Source organism: Trematomus bernacchii, unplaced genomic scaffold, assembly GCF_902827165.1.
Source record: "Trematomus bernacchii unplaced genomic scaffold, fTreBer1.1, whole genome shotgun sequence".
Classification (NCBI taxonomy): Eukaryota; Metazoa; Chordata; class Actinopteri; order Perciformes; family Nototheniidae; genus Trematomus; species Trematomus bernacchii.
In genome coordinates, this window is record NW_022987733.1 from 2,111,442 (window position 1) to 2,138,514 (window position 27,073).

At 40.9% G+C, this 27,073-nt stretch overlaps 1 protein-coding gene across 4 annotated transcripts in view; it reads right to left on the reverse strand.

The window, feature by feature from the left end:
• Positions 1–1,554: 1,554 nt before the first annotated feature.
• Positions 1,555–27,073, reverse strand: part of mef2d (myocyte enhancer factor 2d) — a 143,139-nt gene continuing 117,620 nt past the window's right edge. For 2 of the 4 annotated variants that reach the window (XM_034145860.1, XM_034145861.1), the window contains exons 7-13: positions 25,487–25,659; positions 23,068–23,097; positions 19,027–19,135; positions 17,924–18,107; positions 14,482–14,550; positions 7,744–7,794; positions 1,555–2,700 (exon numbers count right to left, since the gene is read on the reverse strand). In XM_034145860.1, coding sequence (XP_034001751.1) covers positions 2,235–2,700; positions 7,744–7,794; positions 14,482–14,550; positions 17,924–18,107; positions 19,027–19,135; positions 23,068–23,097; positions 25,487–25,659 — 1,082 coding nt within the window. In that variant the 3' untranslated portion in view covers positions 1,555–2,234. The remainder of the gene's footprint in view (positions 2,701–7,743; positions 7,795–14,481; positions 14,551–17,923; positions 18,108–19,026; positions 19,136–23,067; positions 23,098–25,486; positions 25,660–27,073) is intronic. The other 2 variants (XM_034145862.1, XM_034145863.1) reach the window with 2 other exon arrangements.

The window sequence follows — 27,073 nt, forward strand, 5'->3', positions numbered from 1 at the left end:
ATGTCCGTGACAGAAAATACTTAGCATTATTATACTGACACTGCAAATACTCAACACTTTGATATGCCAAAAGTACTTATAATAAGTAGAGATTATATCCGCAAACATTTTTAAAAAAGTGGAAAGCTTCTTGGGGGGGAAGTGAGACCATCATGGGACACAGGACTGATGGAAATGTGACTGAGAAGCTAGAACTGGGAAAACCAATGATATTTCCAAATTATGGAATTTCTTCATTGGTTTATTATTAATTAATATTTAGAAATCTGTATCATGAACGTTTTTTTAGGTTTACAATTGGTGGATGTACTCTTTTTTGGAGAAAAACATAATAAAATGATTATCAAATTTGCAAATGAATCATATTTAATAAATATATAAATTAAAAAAATCTTATCAGAAGTTATACTTTTGATATTGTATTTAATTTAAAAATAATTTCATATTTTTAAATAATTATTACCTCGTGGAAATATTTTATTTACTAATTTCCCTTTCCTTAATATTGTCTTCTTTTAACTCATATTAAAGGTGGTCCAAACTGCAGAATGCTAATGGGAGCTCTGGTTGATAATAAATACATTAACTTGGAGAATTTAATAAATAGTGCAAAGATTGATTTGTATCTGCTGAATGTCAGATTTTGAAAAGCAGGTGTATCTGTTTAAACCGGCGGTGAGTGTGTGTGTATGTGTGTGTACAGAATGTGTGTGTGTCCATGGGTCAGGGTGGGGTTCAGGTAAAGTGCGCTCCATCAGTGACGGAGTCCTAACCGTTCTCTCTCTAAAACAGTCCGAGTCACCGCGGCTACGTTTTCCCTTTCTACAGCTCCCTCTTTAGGCTCGTCCACATATTACACTTTATATACACGCATAAATATAAATTAAAAAAGAGACCGATCCGCTGAGAATCAACGCGTTTGCTATTTTTTTTCCTGTTAAGGGATATCCTGCCGATATATAGTTTGTATATACAATCCCTGTCGTCTATTGTCCCGCCCCCGACGCAGAGCTGCCCGCCTGTTTAAATATATACTTGTATCATATGATCTATACCTTCAAAAACACCCTATCCCTGTCACACAAAAGCCACAAAGGTTACAGATTGCTTATATACACGGTACCTCGCCAATCGCCCCCTTTGAACATCAGCTATCTATTCAAAACACAAAAATAAATTCAGCTGTGTGCATCGCAGGTGTGTGCTCCAGGATGAAATTGAGAATGAACATTTTGCCCCACATCACTTTGTTAAAAAACGAGGTAACAAACCATACACACACACACACACACACACACACCACACACACACACACACACACACACACACACACACACACACCAAACACACACCAACACACACAAACACACACACACCTTTCTCAGCATCTGCAGTTGACAAGGTGAGGGCGAAGCTGGGATTCTGCGTCATGTGTTGTTGAGCCGGTGCAGCTCGTCCCTGATTCAAAGAAAAGTATTTTATCTCGTCCCTGGTTTTTACAGCTAGTCTGCATGGTTGGGATTAAATATAGGACCCAGGAGGGGGAAAGGGGGGGGGGGGGGTCATCAGTCTCGTGGCTGGGGAAAGAGTTTCTCTTTTAGTGTCTTCATATTCCAAAGTCAGTCAAATCCAAACGCTAAAGGTCAACAGTCTAGGACAACAAAAAGAAAAACTCCACGCTTTAAAAACAGCAAAAAACGGCCCGAGAATCTACAGCGATAACAATGCAACCGTGGTGACGACTCACTCGGTGGCACTGACTCAACGCAGTGCATTACAGACAGAATATCCAAACGCAGGGCATGCTGGGAAACCAGCAGTTGTCAACATGTCGGGTGAAACAGTCAAAGTGGCCAAATTTAGGTTTGTGGCCTGATTTAAAAACTTCTATTCAAATGTATCTGAATAATGTTTAGACAAATATTCCCTGGTTTGGTGGTTCTACCCGTCGGGGCTTGTGTGTGTGAGTGAAAACACATCAGAGTTCAAATGTGTACGCACATTGCCATACAAATGTGTTGACGGTGTCAGCATGCTGTGTGAGGTCAGCGTTTCCCGTGTAGGTTACTGGGTCGATGTATAAACGGTGTATAAATATATGTGTGTGTGTTTGTGTGTGCACGACGAAGGGAATTGGGGGCATCAGGGCTGGTGGGGGGCATGTACACAAGCCACAAGTACACATCTCCATCTCAATCCTCCATCTCCATCTGTCCGTCCGTCCCTCTGCGGATTCATGTGACCCAGGTGTCCAGTCTCATCCTCTTCACGTTGGTCCCGTCCTGCTCCTGGGGTTCAGCCGATGAGGGCCTCAGGAGGACCATGGTGGGTTGTTGTTGCCCCCCGACGCCGCCCTGGTGGAGGAAATCTGTCGGAGCGCCTCCTCTTCCCTGGTTCCCGTCGTCCCGATCGCTGCCATCGTACGAACTGCCGTTGCTGCTGAGGCTGTCGACTGGCGAGCGTCCCTGACCTCCGACCTCCAGACGAAGGGTACCCGGGTACGCCACCGAAACTAGACCCTGTCCCTGGAGCTGAAGCTGGCCGACTCCTCCTCCCATTCCTCCTCCTCCTCCTCCTCCTCCGCAGGTGGAGCTGGGGGTGCTTCGGTCACGGTTCGGAGACACGGGTTCGGACTTGATGTTGATGTTGGGGTTGGTGTTGACGGTCAGTGCGCCGCCTTGAGAGAGTTGACCCATCGGCCTGGAGAACAGAAAGATGGAAGGAGAGAAAACAGAAACAGTGAGATATGACGATAAGATAAGATAAGGTAAGATGGACCTTTGTTAATCTCCATGGGGAAATTCAGTAGTTTAACAGCAACAGTGTAAGAATGAAAAACAGGACAGCACAGATTAGAGATTAATACAATTAAAGATAATATATGATGACAGTACCAAGAACATAAACACTGTCTTCAAACAGAACATGAGAGTGGACCTCCATTAGATCACAGTTTGCTGGGATGAAACCAAAATGAATGCATCACAATTTTTCAGGATATTGAAGCCACTTTCAAAGACAAGGACCTGAGACACTTTGCAGCAATGCGTATGAAGGCTTCAGCACACGGAGGACAAGGACACACCAAACAAAAGGACTACATTGGAGGCCACATTTAGAAGCACAGTCTAGAAGCCATGCAGCCCAAACAGTTCGGGTCCGCTCACGTTCCCGTTGCATGATTAAAAGTTACGGGATCATGGGTATTTTCAACCTGACAGGTGAGACGTTCCTGAATCATTCCTTGTAAGAGTACAAATGTTACCTTCTGATATGAATACCACAACACACACAGAAACTGAAGCATCTACAGGGTAAAAAACAACAGCTATACTGGAAGATGATAAAACTAAAATAAATGCTGCTGCTCAAAACGAGGCTATTTAGAAGTCAAAAGGAGAACAAAAAGTATATCACTGTTTGTTAAAAACTTGGAACAGTCTAATCAGTATCAGCTTGAACACCTGATTATAATAATGAACACATGAGAGTTAGGAAATCCCCTGCTTTTATCTCGAAGATTGGAACCATATTCTGAGGCAAAATGGATTTGAGAATAATAAAATACGACTTCTTCTGCTGCCTGCTTTCCAGGAACCATCTGTTGGATTAGGTCCATGTTCTGCCTTTTGGCTTCATTCAAATCAAAAACAGCACTACGCCTAAAAACACTGCCTGCGTGTGACTTCACATACTGATCAGACTACTAGATATGACACAGGAAGGTCAGTTTGAGTAAGTTCAAGACATTCAAGTGAACTAGAATTACCGCCTCCTGGTTGTTGGCCTCCACCAACAAGTTTACATCCATGTCTGTCCAAAGTATCATCATGTTATCCTATTAGACAGAGTTAACATTGCCATGATCATCTGAGATTAGTTATTGAGTTCTGGCTGAAAGACTTTTCTGTTTGCAAGAAACTTTTAGGGAATTCGTTCAAGACTCCCGGAGATATCACATTCACACAAAATGGGACAGTTGTAACTACTCGCTGGTGCAAAAGCATTTAAGAGCATCGAATAAAAACGTGTTTATACGACTGATAGGAACACTGTGATGTTGAGTCTCAGAGGCTCAGAAGTCTTCTATCAGGATTGTGTGTTTCCACGTTTTTTGATTGGACAACGCAGTGCATTTCTGAAAGACATCGAATAGGGTTTTGGTAATAGTGTAGCTATTCTGCAGTATCACTGTGCGTCTGCTTCAGGACCTTCAGTGCAACAACACGTTGGACTCATTGAAATGAATGAGTGGGCAGCTATGTGACATGCAGTGTTGCTGTTTGTCTGACAGAGACTTGTTCTCTTGTTCAGCACCATCAGGGAGTTTGGAGGGTTCTAGGTTTCTGGGTCTATTTTGTAAGAGAATGTTAATCGGTCAAATCCTCAAAGCCTGTTACTACTAGGTTTAGGTAATGGCAATCTATACTTTGAAGGTGTATGTACTTTACACCTTCAAAAGGTGTTGACCGGAATATCCCAGAACCAAGTAGTATCCAAACTTCTCCAGTCAAACGATAGTTGCTTCTGATCGTCCGTAGTCAGTTTAAGAAACAGATGACTATGTGGGGGGTTTTGCTACTAAGAAATCTTAGTATTATTTCTTTGTAATAATGTGATTTGTCACTAGCCCACTAACGAAGCAGCAACAAAGCATCTTCCTTACACATAGAGGGTATCAAAGGAAGTACTATCGGTATGATTTTAAGGGGATTGCCAATAGAGTGGTGCAGTGATGCAGTATTATTGTAGGCCATATTTTATGTGAAAACGTGAACATCTCCACAGTTTGTGTTAACCATAGACTCTATATTTCAGGCATCTTACAAAAAATGCATTAAAAATGACATTGACTTCAAGACAAGGGAACTGAAAGTGGTAACATTATAACTCATTTCCTGGTTTTAGGGTTAGGGTTCAACTGGATCAGTCTGCTAACGATAATCAATCTGGCATTTTGAACCAGTGTTCCTGCACGTATCAATGGCACTTTTATAGTTTTTAGCCATTTAGCCGCTCTAGATGATTTCTGTGCACGTTCTTCAAGATGTTTGTGATGTTTAAGATGAGTCCAGACCCACAAATCTTACGTCTGAGTCTGTGCTTCTACCTTCTCTCTCTGATCAGCCCCCCCCACCCTCACCCTCTCTGAGTGGAGTCTGTCACTCCGACTGACACCAGCTGTTGACGCTGCACCGCTCCTTTGACGGTGTCGACAGGATTTTTCCTTTTCCCCAACTCTCCGTCTCCCTTCGCTTGACACGGTCGATCTGCATTTGAAGCTCCCAATTACTGCGCTTCGCCCCTCGGGTGTGTTCTAATATGTCATATCATGAGCCATCTGCAGCACTGTATCTCTAATATTCCCTCAATTACTGGCAGACTGACGGGAGAATTTAAGATCTCGCTCCTCCGGGCGATCTGCGGCACTCAAATGTGCTCCGTGTCCTGCTCCATTTCTGACACACACACTGAAACTCATGCACTCTTACTGGCTTACATACTAATGCTCCTTCCCTGCTATCCTCACACACACTGACAAACACACACAGAGATGGAAGAAGAAGTACTTGAGTAAAAGTACTTGAGTAAAAGTAGAAGTACTCAGATGTTGTAATTGAGTAAAAGTAGAAGTACTCAGATGTTGTACTTGAGTAAAAGTAGAAGTACCAGAGTGTAGGAATACTCTGTTTCAGTAAAAGTCCTGCATTCAAAATGTTCCTCAAGTGAAAGTAGAAAAGTATTATCATCAAAATATAGTTCAAGTAGCGACAGTAAAAGTAGTCATTGTGCAGATTGGTCCATTTCAGAATAATATATATGATATGTTTTATAATGATTGATCATGAAAGTGTTCTCAAAGCTGGTAAAGGTGCAGCTAGTTTGAATGTCTTTGTATACTGCAGGGTAGCTTGTGGATTTACTCCAGGTGGAACTAAAGTCTGATTTAACACTTGGTTATATTTCACATCATTCATCCACATCTGTAAAGTAACTAAAAGTATTAAATACATGTAGTGGAGTAGAAGTACACAGTAGCATAGAATGGAAATACTCAAGTAAAACACAAGTATCTCAACATTGTACCTAAGTACAGTACTTGAGTAAATGTACTTGGTTACTTTCCACCAGTGATTTTAGGATATTTCTAGCCGCATATACCCATGATGACACACACACACACACACACACACACACACACACACACACACACACACACACACACACACCACACACACACACACACACACACACACACACACACACATCACACACACACACACACACACACACACACACACACACACACACACACACACACACACACACACACACACACACACACACACACACACACACACCACACACACACACACACACACACACACACACACACACACACCACACACACACACACACACACACACACACACACAGGTAGACGGATGGCAGATAAACAGCAGAGTCAGCGCTCCGGTGACAGTGATGAAGGCGAGAGGAAACCCCCCCGAGCGCGAACAACACAGCGAGCACAGCCAGAAGCAGACAGTGTGAGGAGAAACAGCCCTGTGTCCCAGAATGCACTGCTTCTCTGAGGAGCTGCACAATCACTCTCAGATTAAGTGAAATTCAGACGAAGTCATTTTGAAAAAACAATGTGTTGTACATAATTAAAGGTTTGCCACTGAATTTGACAGATCACAGTCTGAGCTGTCTGCAGTTCAGGCTGTAATTAGTTGTAGTTTTGCATATTTAAAGGGCCACTCCATCGGTTTTACACGCGGTTAGGGCTCCTCAGTTTGTGGAAGTGCACAAATATTCATACCTCTTTGCACATTTCTGGAAAACGTTCCCTCTTTTAAATCTAATATACTGCATTTTGTCAAATATGAACTGTACTAAGTCTTTAGTTTAGTGTATATTTGAATGTTAAAGTCCTTCTCTGTGTTTATGTTTGCACCTAAACTAATTCCTTGTATCTGTAAACTAATTGGCTATGAACCTGATTCTGGGAGGTTTTAAATTGAAAGAGGCCAGGGTTTCATGATGGATGAGAAATGACAGACTTAAAACACTAAATTATAGCTATTTAAATTGAATGCTGAATGACTGGTAAAAGTACATTAACAAGCAGTTTCCTGTCTCTACGGATTGTCGACATTTTAGATAATTTCTTGGGTTATGAGCCGAGATATTGGATCCATCATCTTATTCCGCTTCTACCTCCTCTATCCTTATTTAACTTGAGGATTTAACTTATGGAGCTTATGTTATTGTGACCTCTGAAGTACTTGTAATGATGCTTATACCTTTGTATAATCCTGATTGCACCTTTGCAAACACTACTTTTAAAAACAGGATCATAAAAAAGCATATTTACTTAATTCTGTGACACTTTCAGCCCTAACATAATTCCAATTCCTCAATTAATTCATGCTCAAATGTAGCGTTGCATCTTCCTGATTGAGCCCAAAGAAAGGAATCTTCTTTAATCTTTTTTTAGACAGGCAACACGTCTCTATTTCAGTAACAAACTCTTTTTAAAAACTGTGCTCGAGTTCCTCATGTAGCAGGTATTTTGGGAGCGCAGCGTGCTGTGTGTGTCTGTAGTGTGTGTGTGTGTGTGTGTGTGTGTGTGTGTGTGTGTGTGTGTGTGTGTGTGTGTGTGTGTGTGTGTGTGTGTGTGTGTGTGTGTGTGTGTGTGTGTGTGTGTGTCTGTAGTGTGTGTAGAGAGTACAGTACCAGCAGAGGCCGTCCTCCCTGCCAAAGAGCAAGTTGGACTGAGAGGCCAAGCTGCAGAGGAGGGGGAGGAAAAAAGAGACAAGCAAGTTTAAAAAACGAGAGCTCCGACAGCAGGGAACCAGCGGGACGGAGGCCAGGCACGCTCAGTGGTAACAGAGGAAAAATAAAAAGGCTCAACAGCTGCTTCAGACATGTTGCTAAGAGGCAGAGCGGGAAGTGTTGCTGCTCACACACATTTGATTTTCTTCCACACGCAATGCATTCTTACAGTCCGCTCCAAAAGACCTAAAAACGTTGGCTTTTCCCTAAAAATGGGGGTCAAGCCAACGGGAGTTTCAAAAGGAATATTCCCTACATTCTCCAACAGTGTATTTTATTTAAGAGCCTGCTATAAATACACTTGTTTCATTGGACTTGAGGGATGAAATAAGGCATATTTCTTGCAGAATAGAGACGACAGCCCTCTGTGTTTCCCTTTTATGAGAGAATTGACGGTAAATGCATCATTTGTTGTAAGCATTCAGTATGTTGGGCTCATGTGATGCCTACATCAGTTTGCTACTAGTAAACAGACATTTCTGTCTATCAACAGCTAGATGTTCCTGTTTGACTGGAGGGATGAACTTATGCATGTTTTGCAATTATTTGTAGAAGGGAGATGGCAACCCTTATTGGACAGATTTTAGTTTCCTAACAACTTACAGAAAATGCAATTGTGATTTCTTTGTATGCATCCAATATGCCAGGCTAATCTATGTTGGCTGATACGTGAAAAACGCGTTACAACGGCCCAAAACCATGAGAACAAACGCGCTGCAGCCTCAAAAACGATGCAAATATAAAAACACATGGAAGAGATCTTCACCAACTTGACGAAACATGCGCAGCGTTTACTAAAAATGACGGTTGGCTAACTTTTTAATCCTCGAACGTCACCAAGTGTTTGGGTTCCCATCTGTGTGCGTCACTTTTTAATGTCCCCTGGTTCTGTTGTGTTTTGAGCTTCTTGCAGCGTTTTGTTTACACAGCGCTTTTAGTAAACGCTGGGCATGTGACGTCAAGTTGGTGAAGATGTTTCTCTATCTGTTTTGGCACATTTGTGTTTTGACATTAGCATCGTTTCTGAAGCTGCAGCGAGGTCTCTAAATGGAAATGTTCCGCGTTGGCACCTGTGGGCCACCGTACTAATCTGAAGCACAAATCAACTGGCTACCGATAAGCAGACACTTTTCATACACAGCTCTTAACAGCTGCATGCAAAGTGTAATAATCTGCTTTTAAACGTAGAACCAATAACCATAAGCATCCAATGACCGTACAGTCTATATGTGTTTTGCTCATTTAAACTATAGCAGGTAGCAGAATGTGTAATGAAGCGTCTGCTGTTTTTTTTTTGTGTTAACTCTGTGGTGTGTAATGTGTACTCTGGGAAAACACAGATTCCTCTGGGGAGGTTTCACTGAACAGCCTCTGATAGCATGTGTGCATTGTGCCCTGCTGATTAAAAACAGTGTGTCCTGTAAGCAATTCAGCAGTGTGTGTGCGCTGTCTGCAAGTGTGTTTTTATTCTTAAACAACAGCTGAGAGAAGGAGGGACAGAGACACAGACTGAGAGAGAGAAAATGTGTTTTTCTGGGCAAAAAAAGAGAAGAAAGTGAGAAGCAGGGAATCTTCAGCCACCAATAAGACATTGCATCCACTCCACAGTTATTGATTTGTAGCCATGAATGGATCAAATGGACAAAAACAACAATAATGCACGAGCACACAATGTCCAGAGAAGTTGTTCTGTTTGTTTCCCTGCTAAAATGTACCAGTCTGCAGATAACACATCGACGCCGAGAGGAAACAAACAACAAATGGCATCCGGAGAGCAATTCTATATAGACAGGGAAACAGGCCAAATAAGAGAGGCTCTGCAGGGTGGAGGGTGGCAGCCGTGATATATTAACATTTAGATTACGGGAGAGAAGGGGAGTCAACAGGTGTACGCCAGATTAAACTCTGAGAAAAAAAGCATGAAGTAAGGAATGATTAAATAAAGGGGGGATGGGAGAGGATGAGCTGACAGAAATGATTTCCTGGTGCCGAGTTTAAGTGTGAACGACAGCGAAGGCGGCCAAACCGTCGTTCACTGTTTGATTGGACAAAGCTTTGTTTGAGATGAAATCAGAAAGCAGTCTGGGGCTGCAGAAGTGTCCGTCGTGCAGAGAGAACAGTTGGGAAAACGCAGCTCGCTTGTTTTCAGTGACAGACACTGTGATGGCACACACAGATGGATCAACCTGCCCCGTGTTGATTCTGCTGTCAAACCACAGCGCACAATAAATCCCTGCTTGTTCAGTAAAGTCAGGATTAGTGATCCAAATGTCTTAAAGAACACAACAGATACACTTAATGTGATACTTATTACCCTTTATGCTCCTTTTCAGGTTCATATTAGTATGTAGTGTCTCTACTTTAAAGAGTCCTCTCCTGCTGATGTTCAGGTGTATATCAGTATGTAGTGTCTCTACTTTAAAGAGTCCTCTCCTGCTGATGTTCAGGTGTATATCAGTATGTAGTGTCTCTACTTTAAAGAGTCCTCTCCTGCTGATGTTCAGGTGTATATCAGTATGTAGTGTCTCTACTTTAAAGAGTCCTCTCCTGCTGATGTTCAGGTGTATATCAGTATGTAGTGCCTCTACTTTAAAGAGTCCTCTCCTGCTGATGTTCAGGTGTATATCAGTATGTAGTGTCTCTACTTTAAAGAGTCCTCTCCTGCTGATGTCCAGGTGTATATCAGTATGTAGTGTCTCTACTTTAAAGAGTCCTCTCCTGCTGATGTTCAGGTGTATATCAGTATGTAGTGTCTCTACTTTAAAGAGTCCTCTCCTGCTGATGTTCAGGTGTATATCAGTATGTAGTGTCTCTACTTTAAAGAGTCCTCTCCTGCTGATGTTCAGGTGTATATCAGTATGTAGTGTCTCTACTTTAAAGAGTCCTCTCCTGCTGATGTTCAGGTGTATATCAGTATGTAGTGTCTCTACTTTAAAGAGTCCTCTCCTGCTGATGTTCAGGTGTATATCAGTATGTAGTGTCTCTACTTTAAAGAGTCCTCTCCTGCTGATGTTCAGGTGTATATCAGTATGTAGTGCCTCTACTTTAAAGAGTCCTCTCCTGCTGATGTTCAGGTGTATATCAGTATGTAGTGTCTCTACTTTAAAGAGTCCTCTCCTGCTGATGTTCAGGTGTATATCAGTATGTAGTGTCTCTACTTTAAAGAGTCCTCTCCTGCTGATGTTCAGGTGTATATCAGTATGTAGTGTCTCTACTTTAAAGAGTCCTCTCCTGCTGATGTTCAGGTGTATATCAGTATGTAGTGTCTCTACTTTAAAGAGTCCTCTCCTGCTGATGTTCAGGTGTATATCAGTATGTAGTGCCTCTACTTTAAAGAGTCCTCTCCTGCTGATGTTCAGGTGTATATCAGTATGTAGTGTCTCTACTTTAAAGAGTCCTCTCCTGCTGATGTCCAGGTGTATATCAGTATGTAGTGTCTCTACTTTAAAGAGTCCTCTCCTGCTGATGTTCAGGTGTATATCAGTATGTAGTTGTCTCTACTTTAAAGAGTCCTCTCCTGCTGATGTTCAGGTGTATATCAGTATGTAGTGTCTCTACTTTAAAGAGTCCTCTCCTGCTGATGTTCAGGTGTATATCAGTATGTAGTGTCTCTACTTTAAAGAGTCCTCTCCTGCTGATGTTCAGGTGTATATCAGTATGTAGTGTCTCTACTTTAAAGAGTCCTCTCCTGCTGATGTTCAGGTGTATATCAGTATGTAGTGTCTCTACTTTAAAGAGTCCTCTCCTGCTGATGTTCAGGTGTATATCAGTATGTAGTGTCTCTACTTTAAAGAGTCCTCTCCTGCTGATGTTCAGGTGTATATCAGTATGTAGTGCCTCTACTTTAAAGAGTCCTCTCCTGCTGATGTTCAGGTGTATATCAGTATGTAGTGTCTCTACTTTAAAGAGTCCTCTCCTGCTGATGTTCAGGTGTATATCAGTATGTAGTGTCTCTACTTTAAAGAGTCCTCTCCTGCTGATGTTCAGGTGTATATCAGTATGTAGTGTCTCTACTTTAAAGAGTCCTCTCCTGCTGATGTTCAGGTGTATATCAGTATGTAGTGTCTCTACTTTAAAGAGTCCTCTCCTGCTGATGTTCAGGTGTATATCAGTATGTAGTGTCTCTACTTTAAAGAGTCCTCTCCTGCTGATGTTCAGGTGTATATCAGTATGTAGTGTCTCTACTTTAAAGAGTCCTCTCCTGCTGATGTTCAGGTGTATATCAGTATGTAGTGTCTCTACTTTAAAGAGTCCTCTCCTGCTGATGTTCAGGTGTATATCAGTATGTAGTGTCTCTACTTTAAAGAGTCCTCTCCTGCTGATGTTCAGGTGTATATCAGTATGTAGTGTCTCTACTTTAAAGAGTCCTCTCCTGCTGATGTTCAGGTGTATATCAGTATGTAGTGTCTCTACTTTAAAGAGTCCTCTCCTGCTGATGTCCAGGTGTATATCAGTATGTAGTGTCTCTACTTTAAAGAGTCCTCTCCTGCTGATGTTCAGGTGTATATCAGTATGTAGTGTCTCTACTTTAAAGAGTCCTCTCCTGCTGATGTTCAGGTGTATATCAGTATGTAGTGTCTCTACTTTAAAGAGTCCTCTCCTGCTGATGTCCAGGTGTATATCAGTATGTAGTGTCTCTACTTTAAAGAGTCCTCTCCTGCTGATGTTCAGGTGTATATCAGTATGTAGTGTCTCTACTTTAAAGAGTCCTCTCCTGCTGATGTTCAGGTGTATATCAGTATGTAGTGTCTCTACTTTAAAGAGTCCTCTCCTGCTGATGTTCAGGTGTATATCAGTATGTAGTGTCTCTACTTTAAAGAGTCCTCTCCTGCTGATGTCCAGGTGTATATCAGTATGTAGTGTCTCTACTTTAAAGAGTCCTCTCCTGCTGATGTTCAGGTGTATATCAGTATGTAGTGTCTCTACTGGGACATGTCTCCATGCTTTAATGTTCTTCATTGTTCTCATACTGCCTGTGCTGCAGCACCTCTTTTCACCCTCCGTCTGAAACCAGACAAGTGTTGAAATGTTGTGTTTGAATGTGGAAATGAGGCATTATGTTATACTACCCTTTGGTGAATTTAGGAGAAATCTACAGATGCAAATAGACAACAATAGTAAAATAAACTTCTAAGTGTATATTTTGTTTATACTGATCTGAAACATGTCGTGGAAGCAAAACAGACCAGAATCTCAAAACTTTAATATTAAAGATTAGAAACACTTCATAGTATATCAAAACTATTTTGATTTCCCTCAGCAGAGAAGCTATATCTGGATTGTTTTAGCTAATTCCCTTGAGAATAAGCGCTGGCTCCTTCTTCATTTCCTGAGTGTTTTACCAGATCTAACTGCTGAATAATTTCATGCAATCTGGACATCCATTTGTTAAAACAGGGCGATGAGAGGATCTCTGCTGACTATATCCTGCTTTCTCAAAGACACACAAACCCCCTAGGAGCCACAGCTGCTGTATACAATAACAAACAACCTATTATCATATTTTCATGGACAATTTTCAGCTTGTCAGACGGAGAAACACACAACAGTCTCCCTGCTGACAGATCGCATTACTTCAAGTGTCAGTTGTTAAACACACTTCTGTTATCTTCATTTTGTTGTGTGTGATAGAGACTGTGAGCAGCTGCAGTCTCTTAAATTGACTTCAAGCAAAGACATTTCTAGGGTCCGAGCACCGACACCGTCAGGTCAAGGTTTTGCATTATTATGTCTAAAAAGAATCACAGTTTGGAGGGCCTAAACATGTTTTCAGATGCAATTTTCGGTGGTGAAAATGTACGCATATTAGGGTTCGCGCACCTAGAACGAAGTCTTTATATTGTCCTACATGTATGAAATTTGGTGAGTGTATGTATCACGTGGAGTCGACAAATAAAGTATATTGTGACTAGAATGTAAACCCATCAGGAATTCGGCCATCTTTAGTTTTACAGCATTTTTTGACCAATTCAGGCAGCCCCTTCTTCCGATTTTATCCGATGGACTTCAAATGTTGTTGAATACAATGTTGAATGTCAATCACAGCAGACTCAAGAGCCTTACAGACTATTAACTGATTATCAAACTCCATCTAATTCCAACCTCCATTTCATTTAATGTTATCAATCAAAATAAGTGGCTTTGACAGCGAAGCTACGTCTAAATTATTCTTTCTAGTAGTGCTGCTGTGTCTGAGGAATTGGAGTCTATGAAGACTGCCGGCTGACAGTGACAGCTAAATGGCTGCAGAGTAAAATTTTAATGCACTGTGTGGTGTACAGCTGAGCACTGGGACGCCGTTTGGTCCTGAACGCAGCATCAGGAGACGCCTTTTCAGAGCGACACACTGCAGCGCCTCCCTCTTTGTTCGTGACACTTCCAAAGAGCTTCACATCTCAGAGTTATGTGCACGCAGATGCTTACAACCACACGAGTAAACTGTCTTAAACTGAAGGAGCGATGAAGTGCAGACAGCAAAGCATTAACATGTAACACACAGATGGAAAGGACAGAAGGTTTTGCATTGATTTTGTGATTTCTTTGGGTTATTTGGCTCCTAACCAAAGCCTGTGAGTATAACTTTACAGATAAGAAGGCATAGCAGAGCCGCTTAGCACCAGATGCTATCATGTCATTCACCTCAGGTTAGCAGCAAAATTGGAGATGCAGTTAACCATCTCTGCATTCTGTTTCTCTGCACCCCACATGCTGTGGAGAAAAAGGGGGGAGGGAGGACAAAACAAGAGGCAGTTACAAGCTGCTCCCCCATCCACAGGTTAGCCTAGCACAGCCAGACGGCTAACAGAAAAGACTTAGCACTAGCGGCTAAAATGCTACGACACACATGGTCCTGAAAAGTTTAAAATGGCTGCTTTCCCCTGCCTGTGATGTAATGAAGACTTTTCTTTTGGCCGCTGCTTTTAATTGAACTATTCATATCTCACACTGCACTGTTTGTATATATTGATTGTTGTGCTTGTATTTAGATCTTAATGTGTGCATATGTATACATGTGTCTTGTGTATATAAAGGTATATACATATTAGTTTTTGTATTCTGGATTGTGGGAAACGGTATTTCGGTCTCTCTGTCTGTACACACAAACTGGAAGACTGACCATAAAGTTGACTTTGACTTACTTTTATGAATGTATTTTATTTTATGTTGATTTGATTATCTTTGCTTTTTAATGACTTTTTTTTTTTTTTAAATGCCATTTTCTTAATGTCTTTCATTTTTGTAAAGCACTTTGAATTGCTATTTAAAAACACTTGCCTTGCCTAAACAACACTATAAACACCTGACTGACAACGACTTAGTATTCTCTGAAGTAACTTTACAACAGAACATCTGATAAGAGACATGTTTTTAAATGGTGTGTGTGTCGTGTGTTGCCGGATAACACGGCTAGCAGACTAGCTACCAGGAGCTAAATGAGAGAAGGACCCCAGTGGGAGTGGGATCTGAGGGGGGGGTGAGTGGGAGGATGGCAGTGGAGGTGGGGAGAAGAGGCATGGAGTATCTAGGTCACCGCTAAGATGAATCAAACACAGCTGGGGTGATAGCACAGCTCCGTACGGGAGAGAGGCTTCAAATGTTTCATGAGTCTGAGTCAGAGGTGGGAGAGCCACTTTGAATTCATTTAGTTTATCCACAGTGGAGAAACACTCTGTCCTGCATTCAGTGTTTATTACTTAAGCATTGCATCAAAATGTATTTGAACTACCATTTTGTCTTAATTTACATTATTTCATTTCATATTCTGTTCTTGTACATATCCTATATTCTATCATGTACATAGACTTCTTGCACTACTGTTTATTTTGTATTGCTGTATTTTATTATATATGTTGCATTGTTGGAGGAGCTCAGGTCAGAAGAATTTCATTACCATTTCTACACTGTAGCTTATGACAATTAAACCTTTGAATCTTTGAATTAATTAAAGTGTTTTTTGATGCAGAATGGCAATTTTTTAGAGTAATATGCAACACTTTATTGGATTTTGAAGAGTAATAGATTACATGTAACAGGATTATGTAATCAGGATACAGAACAAGGTAACTGTGTTCCCTTACACTTACTTAATACAAATAACTGTCGGCTGTTGATATCTATGTATATGTATGTGTATGTGTGTATATATATATATATGTGTGTGTATGTATATGTGTATATATATATATATGTGTATGTGTGTGTGTGTGTATATATATATATGTGTATGTGTGTGTGTGTGTATATATATATGTGTATGTGTGTGTATGTATATGTGTATATATATATATATGTGTATGTGTGTGTGTGTGTGTATATATATGTGTATGTGTGTGTGTGTGTATATATATATATGTGTATGTGTGTGTGTGTGTGTATATATATATGTGTATGTGTGTATGTATATGTGTATATGTATATATGTCAATCAACAAGTAAGGCAGATTCATAATAATAATAATAATAACAATAATAATTAATAATAATAATAATAATAATAATGATGATAATTATTTATAGATTATAAATAAATAATTTAGGGACAAGGGGGTGAGATTAAATAAATTATACTTCTTCTCACTCCTTTTCCAATACTAGATGTGGGACTGTTTATGTTGCTAATGCTGTTGTTGTTGTTGTTGTTGTTGTTGTTGTGAAGGTCACTTTGTTTTGTTTTCTCTTACATGACTATGCACTGCAACATTTTTTGTTTTGTAATTATTTATTTTACTTAAATCAATCAATCAATCAACTAATCAGATGACTGTGACATAACATAATAAGAAATAATTAATATTATTGATCATTCTTTTTTTCTAAGGTGACATTGTTCTGTTGTTTTACATAACACACTACCGTAATAAACATATTATTAATATTTGTTTTCTCTTGTATTTGCATTGCGTTTGATCCTGTAGAGGTCATCCTAAATGAATGGAGAGTAATCAGGTTACATTTGTTTCTTTATACTTAGATTAGGTGACAGGTAACTCGTAATCCTCCAAACCCTAAATTATAATTAGTCATTAAAGAATGTGTGCATCCTTTTAAATGTACACATTGTCTTCTTATACTGTCAGGTATCATAATACATCAAATCCTTTGTTGTTATCATTTATATTAATACTGTTTAGTCTTATTTTTATTCCAGATTGCCAATTTTATAATCCTGAACGTCACCAAGCGCTCTAAGTTACAGCTTCTTAAACGTCTACTGGTGGTTTTAAAGAGGAAAGGGTAAAAAAGGTCATAAAATACATGTCATGTCCTCTGGTTTCCGCTGTGTTATGAGTCTCTTGCAACGTTTTTTTATTTGTATAATGTTTGGCTTTGCAGCGTGTCCTTCATGCATCGAAGTTGGTGAAGATGTTTTATTAAGTGTGTTTTTATATTTGCATCGTTTTCAAAAGTGCAGCGAGCTTCTCCTGTCAGACATGTTTTGGGCCAGCGTAGAAAGGAGAAGGAGTAGAAAGTAGCATAAAGTGGAAATACCTTAATCAGGGTTCATACACTTTTTCACCAATGATTTTCAATGACTTTTCAATGACTTCTCCATGACCTTTACCTAATTTTCCATGATCAAAAACATGACTCTTTCTCAGCGGTACCACTGAAAATGTTTTATTTTAACATGGAACAGGAAAATAAGGTCTGCATCTGAAACATGTTGTGCCTACCTAAAACAAATCAAGTAGGCTTACTAGCTTCTACACGCTAAAGCAACTCAAATCTCCAGCAAAACACCTCGTCAGTTAAAAGCCATTTTACGTTTCCTTACTATACGATACAGTATGTATTATCATTATAGTATTACTATTTTGGCGATTAGATAAAATATAAATTATATTTGATGCAACTTTAGTTACATTTCCATAACTTTTCCAGGACCTGGAATTAGCATTTTGAATTTCCATGACTTAAGAACCCTGCTTAAAGTTAAGTTCAGTACTTAGTTACTTAAGGACTTAACTGCTCTAAGTTACATCTTTTTAAACATCTACTGGTGGCATTTGAAAGAGGAAAAGGTAAAAAAGGTTGTGAAAAACATTGAATGATTTAGTTAAATAAAGAGAAAGCAACTTACACCAAGTTACTGAGCGACGCCAGGCTCATCTGACTCGACTGTTGCTGCTGTTGTTGTTGCTGCTGATGCTGCTGCTGCTGCTGCTGCTGCTGTTGCTGGGAGACCACTGGTTGCTGTTGCCAGGCAGCCATGGACGGTGTGAACGTCTGCAGCGCGGTGAGATCTGCACTCGTCAGCTGGTACTCTGAGATAAAGGGAGAACGAGAGAGGATGAGGATGAGGATGAGGAGGAGGAGGGGGGGGTTGTTTTTACATCACACAAGTTTTTCTGGAGCATCAATATTAATCAGAGCTAATCCATATTAATGGAGACCTTTGAAGTGCAAGTGTTCCACAATGAACAAAGTGAATATTCATAGTGGTTTGTGGCATCGCACTGCAAAGGGTTTCAAGTATTTCTTCACGTGGCACTTGGAGATATTTCACGACACACAAAGCAGACTGTGTGTTTGACTCTGAGTCCTATTTTGTAAAGGAACGACCATAAGGCATACTAAAGGGTTATTAGATAAGAGAAGATAAGCCTGTATTGAATATTTAAATGCAGGTGACTTAGCGGCAATTTAATATTAAGGAAATCCAAAAAGTAACGGAAAGTAATCAGGTTACTTTTATTTTTTGGTAATCAGACTAGATTGAAATTGAAAACGCATCTATTTGAAAACACCAAGCAATTTAGGCTTTGTATCTGAGTCACCAGCACTTACTATGGTACGATCTTAATAAGTGAATATATCTGCACTTCCCTTGTTGTTTAGAGTTTGATTCTTTATGGTCTTTGCACTCATTGTAAGTCACTTTGGATAAAAGCCTCAGCTAAATGATATGTCATTATTTTGTTTATTATTTACATGTATACAGAGGTAACTAGTTATTTGAACGGAACATTACAAGTAACCCTCCCAACCCAATTATATATTATTAACACATCCAGGATTGGAGAGAGTTAATGTGTCTTACAGAAACATTACAAGCTAAAAAGCACCAAACAGCTGGCTCTAACCCTCCTAAATGGTAAAAAAAAAAAAAGGAAATATAGGTGTTGAGTTTCCTGTCCCGACGTAAACACACAGATTTAGTCCGTGGTGCGTTCGCTGTCTTACCCGTATTGTAGGCCGTCTGCATGCCGGAGAAGGGTGCGAGGAGACTGGGTGTTGCCACGGAGACCACAGGTGTGGTGAGCGACTGGGAGACGCCTAGCCGCTGAGCATTCTGGGAAAACACAGAGATGGAGGGAGGAAATATGAGATACAGGAAGTAGGATCTGGGGATTTTTAGGAGCGTTTGGAGGTGGCTTCAAGGGAGTCTCCAACAAAATGGAAACTTTTGGAACATAATGACATCACTACAGAACACTCGTGCTCCTATTGGCTAGCGCTTCAACACATTGTACGTGATAAGCTAAGGGGCGGGACATCTCTAAGCGTGGAGAAATGTCCCAGTAGAGACACTACATACTGATATACACCTGAACGTCAGCAGGAGAGGACTCTTTAAAGTAGAGACACTACATACTGATATACACTTGAACGTCAGCAGGAGATTACTCTTTAAAGTAGAGACACTACATACTGATATACACCTGAACGTCAGCAGGAGAGGACTCTTTAAAGTAAAGACACTACATACTGATATACACTTGAACGTCAGCAGGAGATTACTCTTTAAAGTAGAGACACTACATACTGATATACACCTGAACATCAGCAGGAGAGGACTCTTTAAAGTAGAGATACTACATACTGATATGAACCTGAACATCAGCAGGAGAGGACTCTTTAAAGTAGAGACACTACATACTGACATACACCTGAACATCAGCAGGAGAGGACTCTTTAAAGTAGAGACACTACATACTAATATGAGCCTGAACATCAGCAGGAGAGGACTCTTTAAAGTAAAGACACTACATACTAATATGAGCCTGAACATCAGCAGGAGAGGACTCTTTAAAGTAGAGACACTACATACTGATATGAACCTGAACATCAGCAGGAGAGGACTCTTTAAAGTAGAGACACTACATACTGACATACACCTGAACATCAGCAGGAGAGGACTCTTTAAAGTAGAGACACTACATACTAATATGAGCCTGAACATCAGCAGGAGAGGACTCTTTAAAGTAAAGACACTACATACTGATATACACTTGAACGTCAGCAGGAGAGGACTCTTTAAAGTAGAGACACTACATACTGATATACACCTGAACATCAGCAGGAGAGGACTCTTTAAAGTAGAGACACTACATACTGATATACACCTGAACATCAGCAGGAGAGGACTCTTTAAAGTAGAGACACTACATACTGATATACACCTGAACATCAGCAGGAGAGGACTCTTTAAAGTAGAGACACTACATACTGATATACACCTGAACATCAGCAGGAGAGGATTCTTTAAAGTAGAGACACTACATACTGATATACACCTGAACATCGGCAGGAGAGGACTCTTTAAAGTAGAGACACTACATACTGATATACACCTGAACATCAGCAGGAGAGGACTCTTTAAAGTAGAGACACTACATACTGATATACACCTGAACATCAGCAGGAGAGGACTCTTTAAAGTAGAGACACTACATACTGATATACACCTGAACATCAGCAGGAGAGGATTCTTTAAAGTAGAGACACTACATACTGATATACACCTGAACATCGGCAGGAGAGGACTCTTTAAAGTAGAGACACTACATACTGATATACACCTGAACATCAGCAGGAGAGGACTCTTTAAAGTAGAGACACTACATACTAATATGAGCCTGAACATTTGCATAATAGGTCCCCTTTAAGGAATGTTGCCCTATATCAAGATTGGAAACGTTGTAATAGTGTAAATAAATACTCTGATGCTATGACATCCATCTAACATTCACAACTGAACTCTATTTTCTTGGCTCTTTGCATCCAGTGTCGTGAGAAAACCTGGTCGGGTTTCACCTCGTTTTTTATCCCCTTTTATGGGCCCATTGTAGGGGAACATGACATCATCCATTTTCAACAGTAATAATGATAATGGTTAGCATGTGCTTCCCACTGTACAGCAGAGCGGCTGCAGAGACGTTGTTGCAATGAGAACTATTTAATTACACTATTACTACTGAAATGTTTCACTTAAATCACAGCTTGTTCTGCTTTTAGTCCAAATGGAAAACCCATGCATTAGTCTTTGCTTCACGAAGCTAAGTGCAGCAACACCAATTCACTTTTGTATCCCTCAGTTTGGGGTTTTATTGGCAGATTAAATAAAGACAAATAGTATAAAGCAAATGCACCAGAGCAGTGATAAATGTGCAGGGCAGTGGATGATGTTTTTTTTTTTTTTGCACCCCTGCGAGAAAACACAAGCACCTCCATTCCTCCCCGAGGCGTTTAACTTTTTCATCGACACTTTAACATCTGCGTGCAAAGATGACAAATGTCTCGCATCTCGAGGTGGCGTTGGCATGGCGTTATGTAGCGTCACGGAGGAAGGTGTGATGAGAGGCTTCATGCCGACAGGAACGCATGCATCGACAAATGTGTGTGTGTGTGTGTGTGTGTGTGTGTGTGTGTGTGTGTGTGTGTGTGTGTGTGTGTGTGTGTGTGTGTGTGTGTGTGTGTGTGTGTGTGTGTGTGTGTGTGTGTGTGTGTGTGTGTGTGTGTGTTTGAAACTTATGTGTGTGCCATGGTGTGAAAAGAAGGTATGTGAGGATTGCAAACACAGTGAAAGGTGTTTGTTTTTTGGGTGTGTATTTATGCGGAGAAATATGCATGAACACATGTCGGGATGAATGTGTGTGTGTGTTTTTGGGGGGGTGAAGGGGTCAGTGTGCCGACCTCCAGTGTGTGTGTGTGTGTGTGTGTGTGTGTGTGTGTGTGTGTGTGTGTGTGTGTGTGTGTGTGTGTGTGTGTGTGTGTTCCAGGTTGTGATGTTTTCTCACTTTGATCCTCTGAGCGTCGGCACTGAGATAAACCAAACATGCACATGCTGAGCAAACTTCACACAGTCAGCTGGCCGCTCCGGTTCCCTCAATGATCCCTCAATGTTCCCTCAATGTTCCTTTGTGTACTCTCAATGTTCCCTGGATGTTCCTTTGTGTACTCTCAATGTTCCCTGGATGTTCCTTTGTGTACTCTCAATGTTCCCTTGATGTTCCCTCAATGTCCCTTCAATATTCTCGTATGTTCCCTCAGTGTTTTCGAAATGTTTCTTCAATGTTTCTTACATATTCTCATAAAGTTCTCTAGATGTTTCTTAATGTTCCCTCAATGTTCCCTTGTGTACTCTCAATGTTCCCTCAGTTTCCCCTAAATATTCTTGTAATGTTCCATCAATGTTTTCTTAATGTTCCTTTTGTGTTCTCTCAATGTTCCTTAAATATTCTCGTAATTTTCCCTCAATGTTCCTTCAATGTTCTATCAGTGTTCCCTCAGTGTTCCCTCAGTGTTCCCTCAGTGTTCCCTCAGTGTTCCCTCAATGTCCCCTCAATGTCCCTTTGTGTTCTCTCAATGTTCTCTCAATGTTCCCTCAATGTTCCCTCAGTGTTCCCTCAGTGTTCCCTCAGTGTTCCCTCAGTGTTCCCTCAGTGTTCCCTCAATGTTTCCTCAATATTCTCGTAATGTTTCCTCAATATGTTCTTATTGTTCGCTCAATGTTCTTTTAATGTTCCCTCAATGTTCCTTCAATGTTCTCGTAATGTTCCCTCAAAAGCTTCCTATTTTATGAAAATATCTTATTTTATTCTTACTTTTAATTGATTGAATTGATCTTTTACTCTCAGGAAACCCGACTCCCCCCTGTGATAAATGAAGTATTCCTGATTCTGCCTCTCTTTATTATCCGGCATCGTTCGGGGATTTTACCGGGCAAACTTCAAACTCCTTAAAAGTTAATTTGTTTTAGATTCAAGTGTCCAGCCCTCTTGATCTCGACTCTCCTCGAGTGTGTCTCTGCGTTGGGACTGTGAGAGGCTCGGTGTGTGTATTGAACTCTGAATCCTGCAGGAACCAGTGCAAGCAGCTGATTGGTTCCTGGTGTTCCCCCTCTCTTCTTCTACTCTCTTCAACCCTAACGAAGGTGCATGCTCATGCTCGGTGAGATCATTCCACATCAACGAGGTTTAAAATTCTGAAAGGGGTCTTCACCTCACTCACCAACTCCAGCTCTTCCTCTGTCTGCACGGCCGGGGGGGGGGGGGGTAAAACACAGAGGACCGTTACCTTTCTACTACTAACTGCAGTCGAATATGATCAAACATGTGTTATATTATAAGTCGTACTGATTAAATGTGCTGGTAGATCCACGTCGATGCATGCTTTGATCCGTCTGTATAAGTGTTCGTCTGATAGAGATATGTAACGTTTCATGGTTTGTTGATTATGTGTGCTCCTGCAGATGGAAATTAGGTCAAATCTGACATCTCTTTTTTGAGATTAGTGCATTTTAATACATGGTCCTTGTTTAATTTAAATGAGTTTTGTACGGTGGCTGACAGGTGCAAACGTGCTACAACCGCCCAAAACATTTCCGTTTGGAGTACGATGCAAATATAAAAACACACATTTTGCAAAACACATCGAAATGAAGAAACATCTTCACCATCTTGAGGAAATATGTGCAGTGTTTACTAAAAGTGCCGTATAAAATTAAAATAATAAAACGTGCTAGAAGCTCAAATACAACGGGAACTGTTTCCAGGGGACTCTAAAAAGTGATGCACACAATGAAAGGTAAGTTTCCAACAACAGAGTCAGTTGTTCAGCTTTATAATCCTGAACGTCACCAAGCGCTCCGTCCCAGCTGTGTGCGTCACTCTTTAGTGTCCCCTGGTCTCCCAGCTGTGTGCGTCACTCTTTAGTGTCCCCTGGTCTCCCAGCTGTGTGCGTCACTTTTTAGTGTCCCCTGGTCTCCCAGCTCTGTGTGTCACTTTTTAGTGTCCCCTGGTCTCCCAGCTGTGTGCATCACTCTTTAGTGTCCCCTGGTCTCCCAGCTGTGTGCGTCACTTTTTAGTGTCCCCTGGTCTCCCAGCTGTGTGCGTCACTCTTTAGTGTCTCCTGGTCTCCCAGCTGTGTGCGTCACTCTTTAGTGTCCCCTGGTCTCCATCTGTGTGCGTCACTCTTTAGTGTCCCCTGGTCTCCCAGCTGTGTGCGTCACTCTTTAGTGTCCCCTGGTCTCCCAGCTGTGTGCGTCACTCTTTAGTGTCCCCTGGTCTCCCAGCTGTGTGCGTCACTCTTTAGTGTCCCCTGGTCTCCCAGCTGTGTGCGTCACTTTTTAGTGTCCCCTGGTCTCACAGCTGTGTGCGTCACTCTTTAGTGTCCCCTGGTCTCCATTGTGTTTTGAGATTCTTGAGCGTTTTGTATTTGCAGCGTTTGGTTTCTGCAGCTCGTATCTCCTACTGGAAATGTGTTGGGGCGTTGAAGGGCGTTGGCATGCACCTGTCGGACACTATAACTTTGTGTTTGATACCGAAATCAGATTTATTTTGGCCAGACTCGTTGTGACTCGGGGTCTAAATGCAGGTCGCTCTTCAGGGAAACTCCTCTGTTGCACCCCTCAGTGAAACATGGAGTTTATTTCTGTCTCTGCTTTAACAAAACCTTTTTTTAGTGTCTGACTTCATACAGAGTTTATTCCTGTCACGGTACAGCTTCGTGATGACACAGCGGTGACATTTGCAGTAACATTTTTAATTGTTTTCCTGTAAATGCAACTACATTTGCACTGCTAGTTTCCTCAGCGGCACTCAGCAGTGGTAACCGAGTCTTTTAATTGAACTTGCCCACAGCAGGTCACCTCATACGGGTCCATTGATTATGCTAATGATGAAATCTCAAGAAATCACACACGCTAATGAACCGCTCGTTTCATCAGGTTGAAAAGAGCATGTGTAATAGGTTAAAGATAAGAACATGAAAACCATCCTGAATAAGTCTTATTATGAAAAGGCTTTCAATTAACACTCAGAGCCCCTTGCAATGTTCTCTTTATCTGTCAAATTAGGAACTTTGTGACCAGGGAACCGCGTTGACAACCATGTGTAGACCGTTATTTTTATACATTTACTTATACCTCTTAATATATACCTCTTAATGCGTGGTTATGTATATATGTGACTATATATCTGTATGTATGTGTATATAAGTGGGTGTTCAGGCGTGTATTTGTATACATGATGTCCCTGTTTGTATCAAACACAGAGAAATTGACAATAAAGTCGACTTTGACTTTCATTTTACGGCTTTACTCCACACTAGACTTTAGATTTCCTAAAAAAAATCTCATTTAATTCTCGTTCTGTATTTACATTTTTAAGTAATCGGGCCAAATATTTTCCACATTCAGCGCCCCGTCCCCATGTGAGTTTGTCCCCTCTAAGTTTGTCCCTGTGTGTTTTGCCGTAGCGTCAACACTTTTACTCCACACTAGACTTTAGATTTCCTATAAAACATCTCATATCATTTTCATTCAGTAGCAATCGGACCCAATCTATTCCACATGCAGTGTCCCTTCCCCTTGTGAGTTTGTCCCCTCTAAGTTTGTCCCTGAGTGTTTGCCGTAGCTCACCAGCTGCATGAGGCTCTTGCTCTGCGAGGTGATGACCCTCAGGTCCGGCTTGCGGCTGTTCATCTGAGGGCTGGGCGGAGGCGGAGATTTGGCCTGGACTACTTTCCCCAGGCTGTTGCCGTTGGATACGGAGAGGAGGCCCGGGGAGGCCCTGGCGCTGATGTAGCCGTTAGCTGGAGAGAGAGAGAGAGGGAAAGAGAGAGAATTTTTTTTAAACACTTTAATTTAGATTTTCAATAACAATTAGCTCATTTAACTAGAGAACATGAGAGGGAGTGTGCGTGTGCGTGTGTGCGTGTGTGTGTGTGTGTGTGTGTGTGTGTGTGTGTGTGTGTGTGTGTGTGTGTGTGTGTGTGTGTGTATGTATGTATGTACAATCACTCGTAAAGAAAACAAAAAGGTTATGGTAGATTTAAAAAGAAATGTGTAGTAAATAAACAAATACTTTGAGGAACAATAACAGTGGTGGGTTACTGCTGAGAGTACTTTCATATTTGTTTAAAAAAAGCCTTGGTATTTTCATAATTATGTAGTTTTTATCAAACAAAGAGGAGGTAATAGTACATCTGTTGGGGACTATTTTCTGCGGCGGATTACTCCACATGAGCATATTAACATTTGGTCAGGTGGCAAAAATACTACAGTTTTACTTGTGTTAAATACACAAACACATACAAATAAATAAACAAACCATGTGTGTTCAGTTTGGCTCGTTGATGTGTTTTTGATATTTTCTCCTGGACAACGACGACTTATCAGAATATACTTTAACTGAATATTATAGAGTCTCTTTATCCCTACAGAGCTCTGGCTTTCTGCCGCTCTCTGAACTTTCTCACGGCTGCATTCCTTCAACCTGTCAGAACGCACCCCTCCTTTTACACGGGCCGCATTCCAAACTGCATTTCAACGCAACAACAATCACTGAACAACAAAAACCTGATTTACTGTGTGACGGACTTCAAAAGCAGGGAAACACCTCTGTGTGTGTGTGTGTGTGTGTGTGTGTGTGTGTGTGTGTGTGTGTGTGTGTGTGTGTGTGTGTGTGTGTGTGTGTGTACAATCACTCGTAACGAAAACAACAAAAACCTGATTTCCTGTATGACAGACTTCAAAAGCAGGGAAACACCTCTGTGTGTGTGTGTGTGTGTGTGTGTGTGTGTGTGTGTGTGTGTGTGTGTGTGTGTGTACAATCACTCAAAGAAAACAACAAAAACCTGATTTACTGTATGACGGACTTCAAAAGCAGGGAAACACCTCTGTGTGTGTGTGTGTGTGTGTGTGTGTGTGTGTGTGTGTGTGTGTGTGTGTGTGTATGTACAATCACTCGTACAGAAAACAACAAAAACCTGATTTACTGTATGACGGACTTCAAAAGCAGGGAAACACCTCTGTGTGTGTGTGTGTGTGTGTGTGTGTGTGTGTGTGTGTGTGTATCTTGAGACATGAAATATACAATATATAATTTTTTTAAATATGCTTATACATCAAGTTTTTATTGTTTTTGCCAACAAATTTGAGGTCTTTGACCAAAAAAAAATACAATTCTTTTTTGTAATTGTATTATTATTATATGTAGTTTTAATA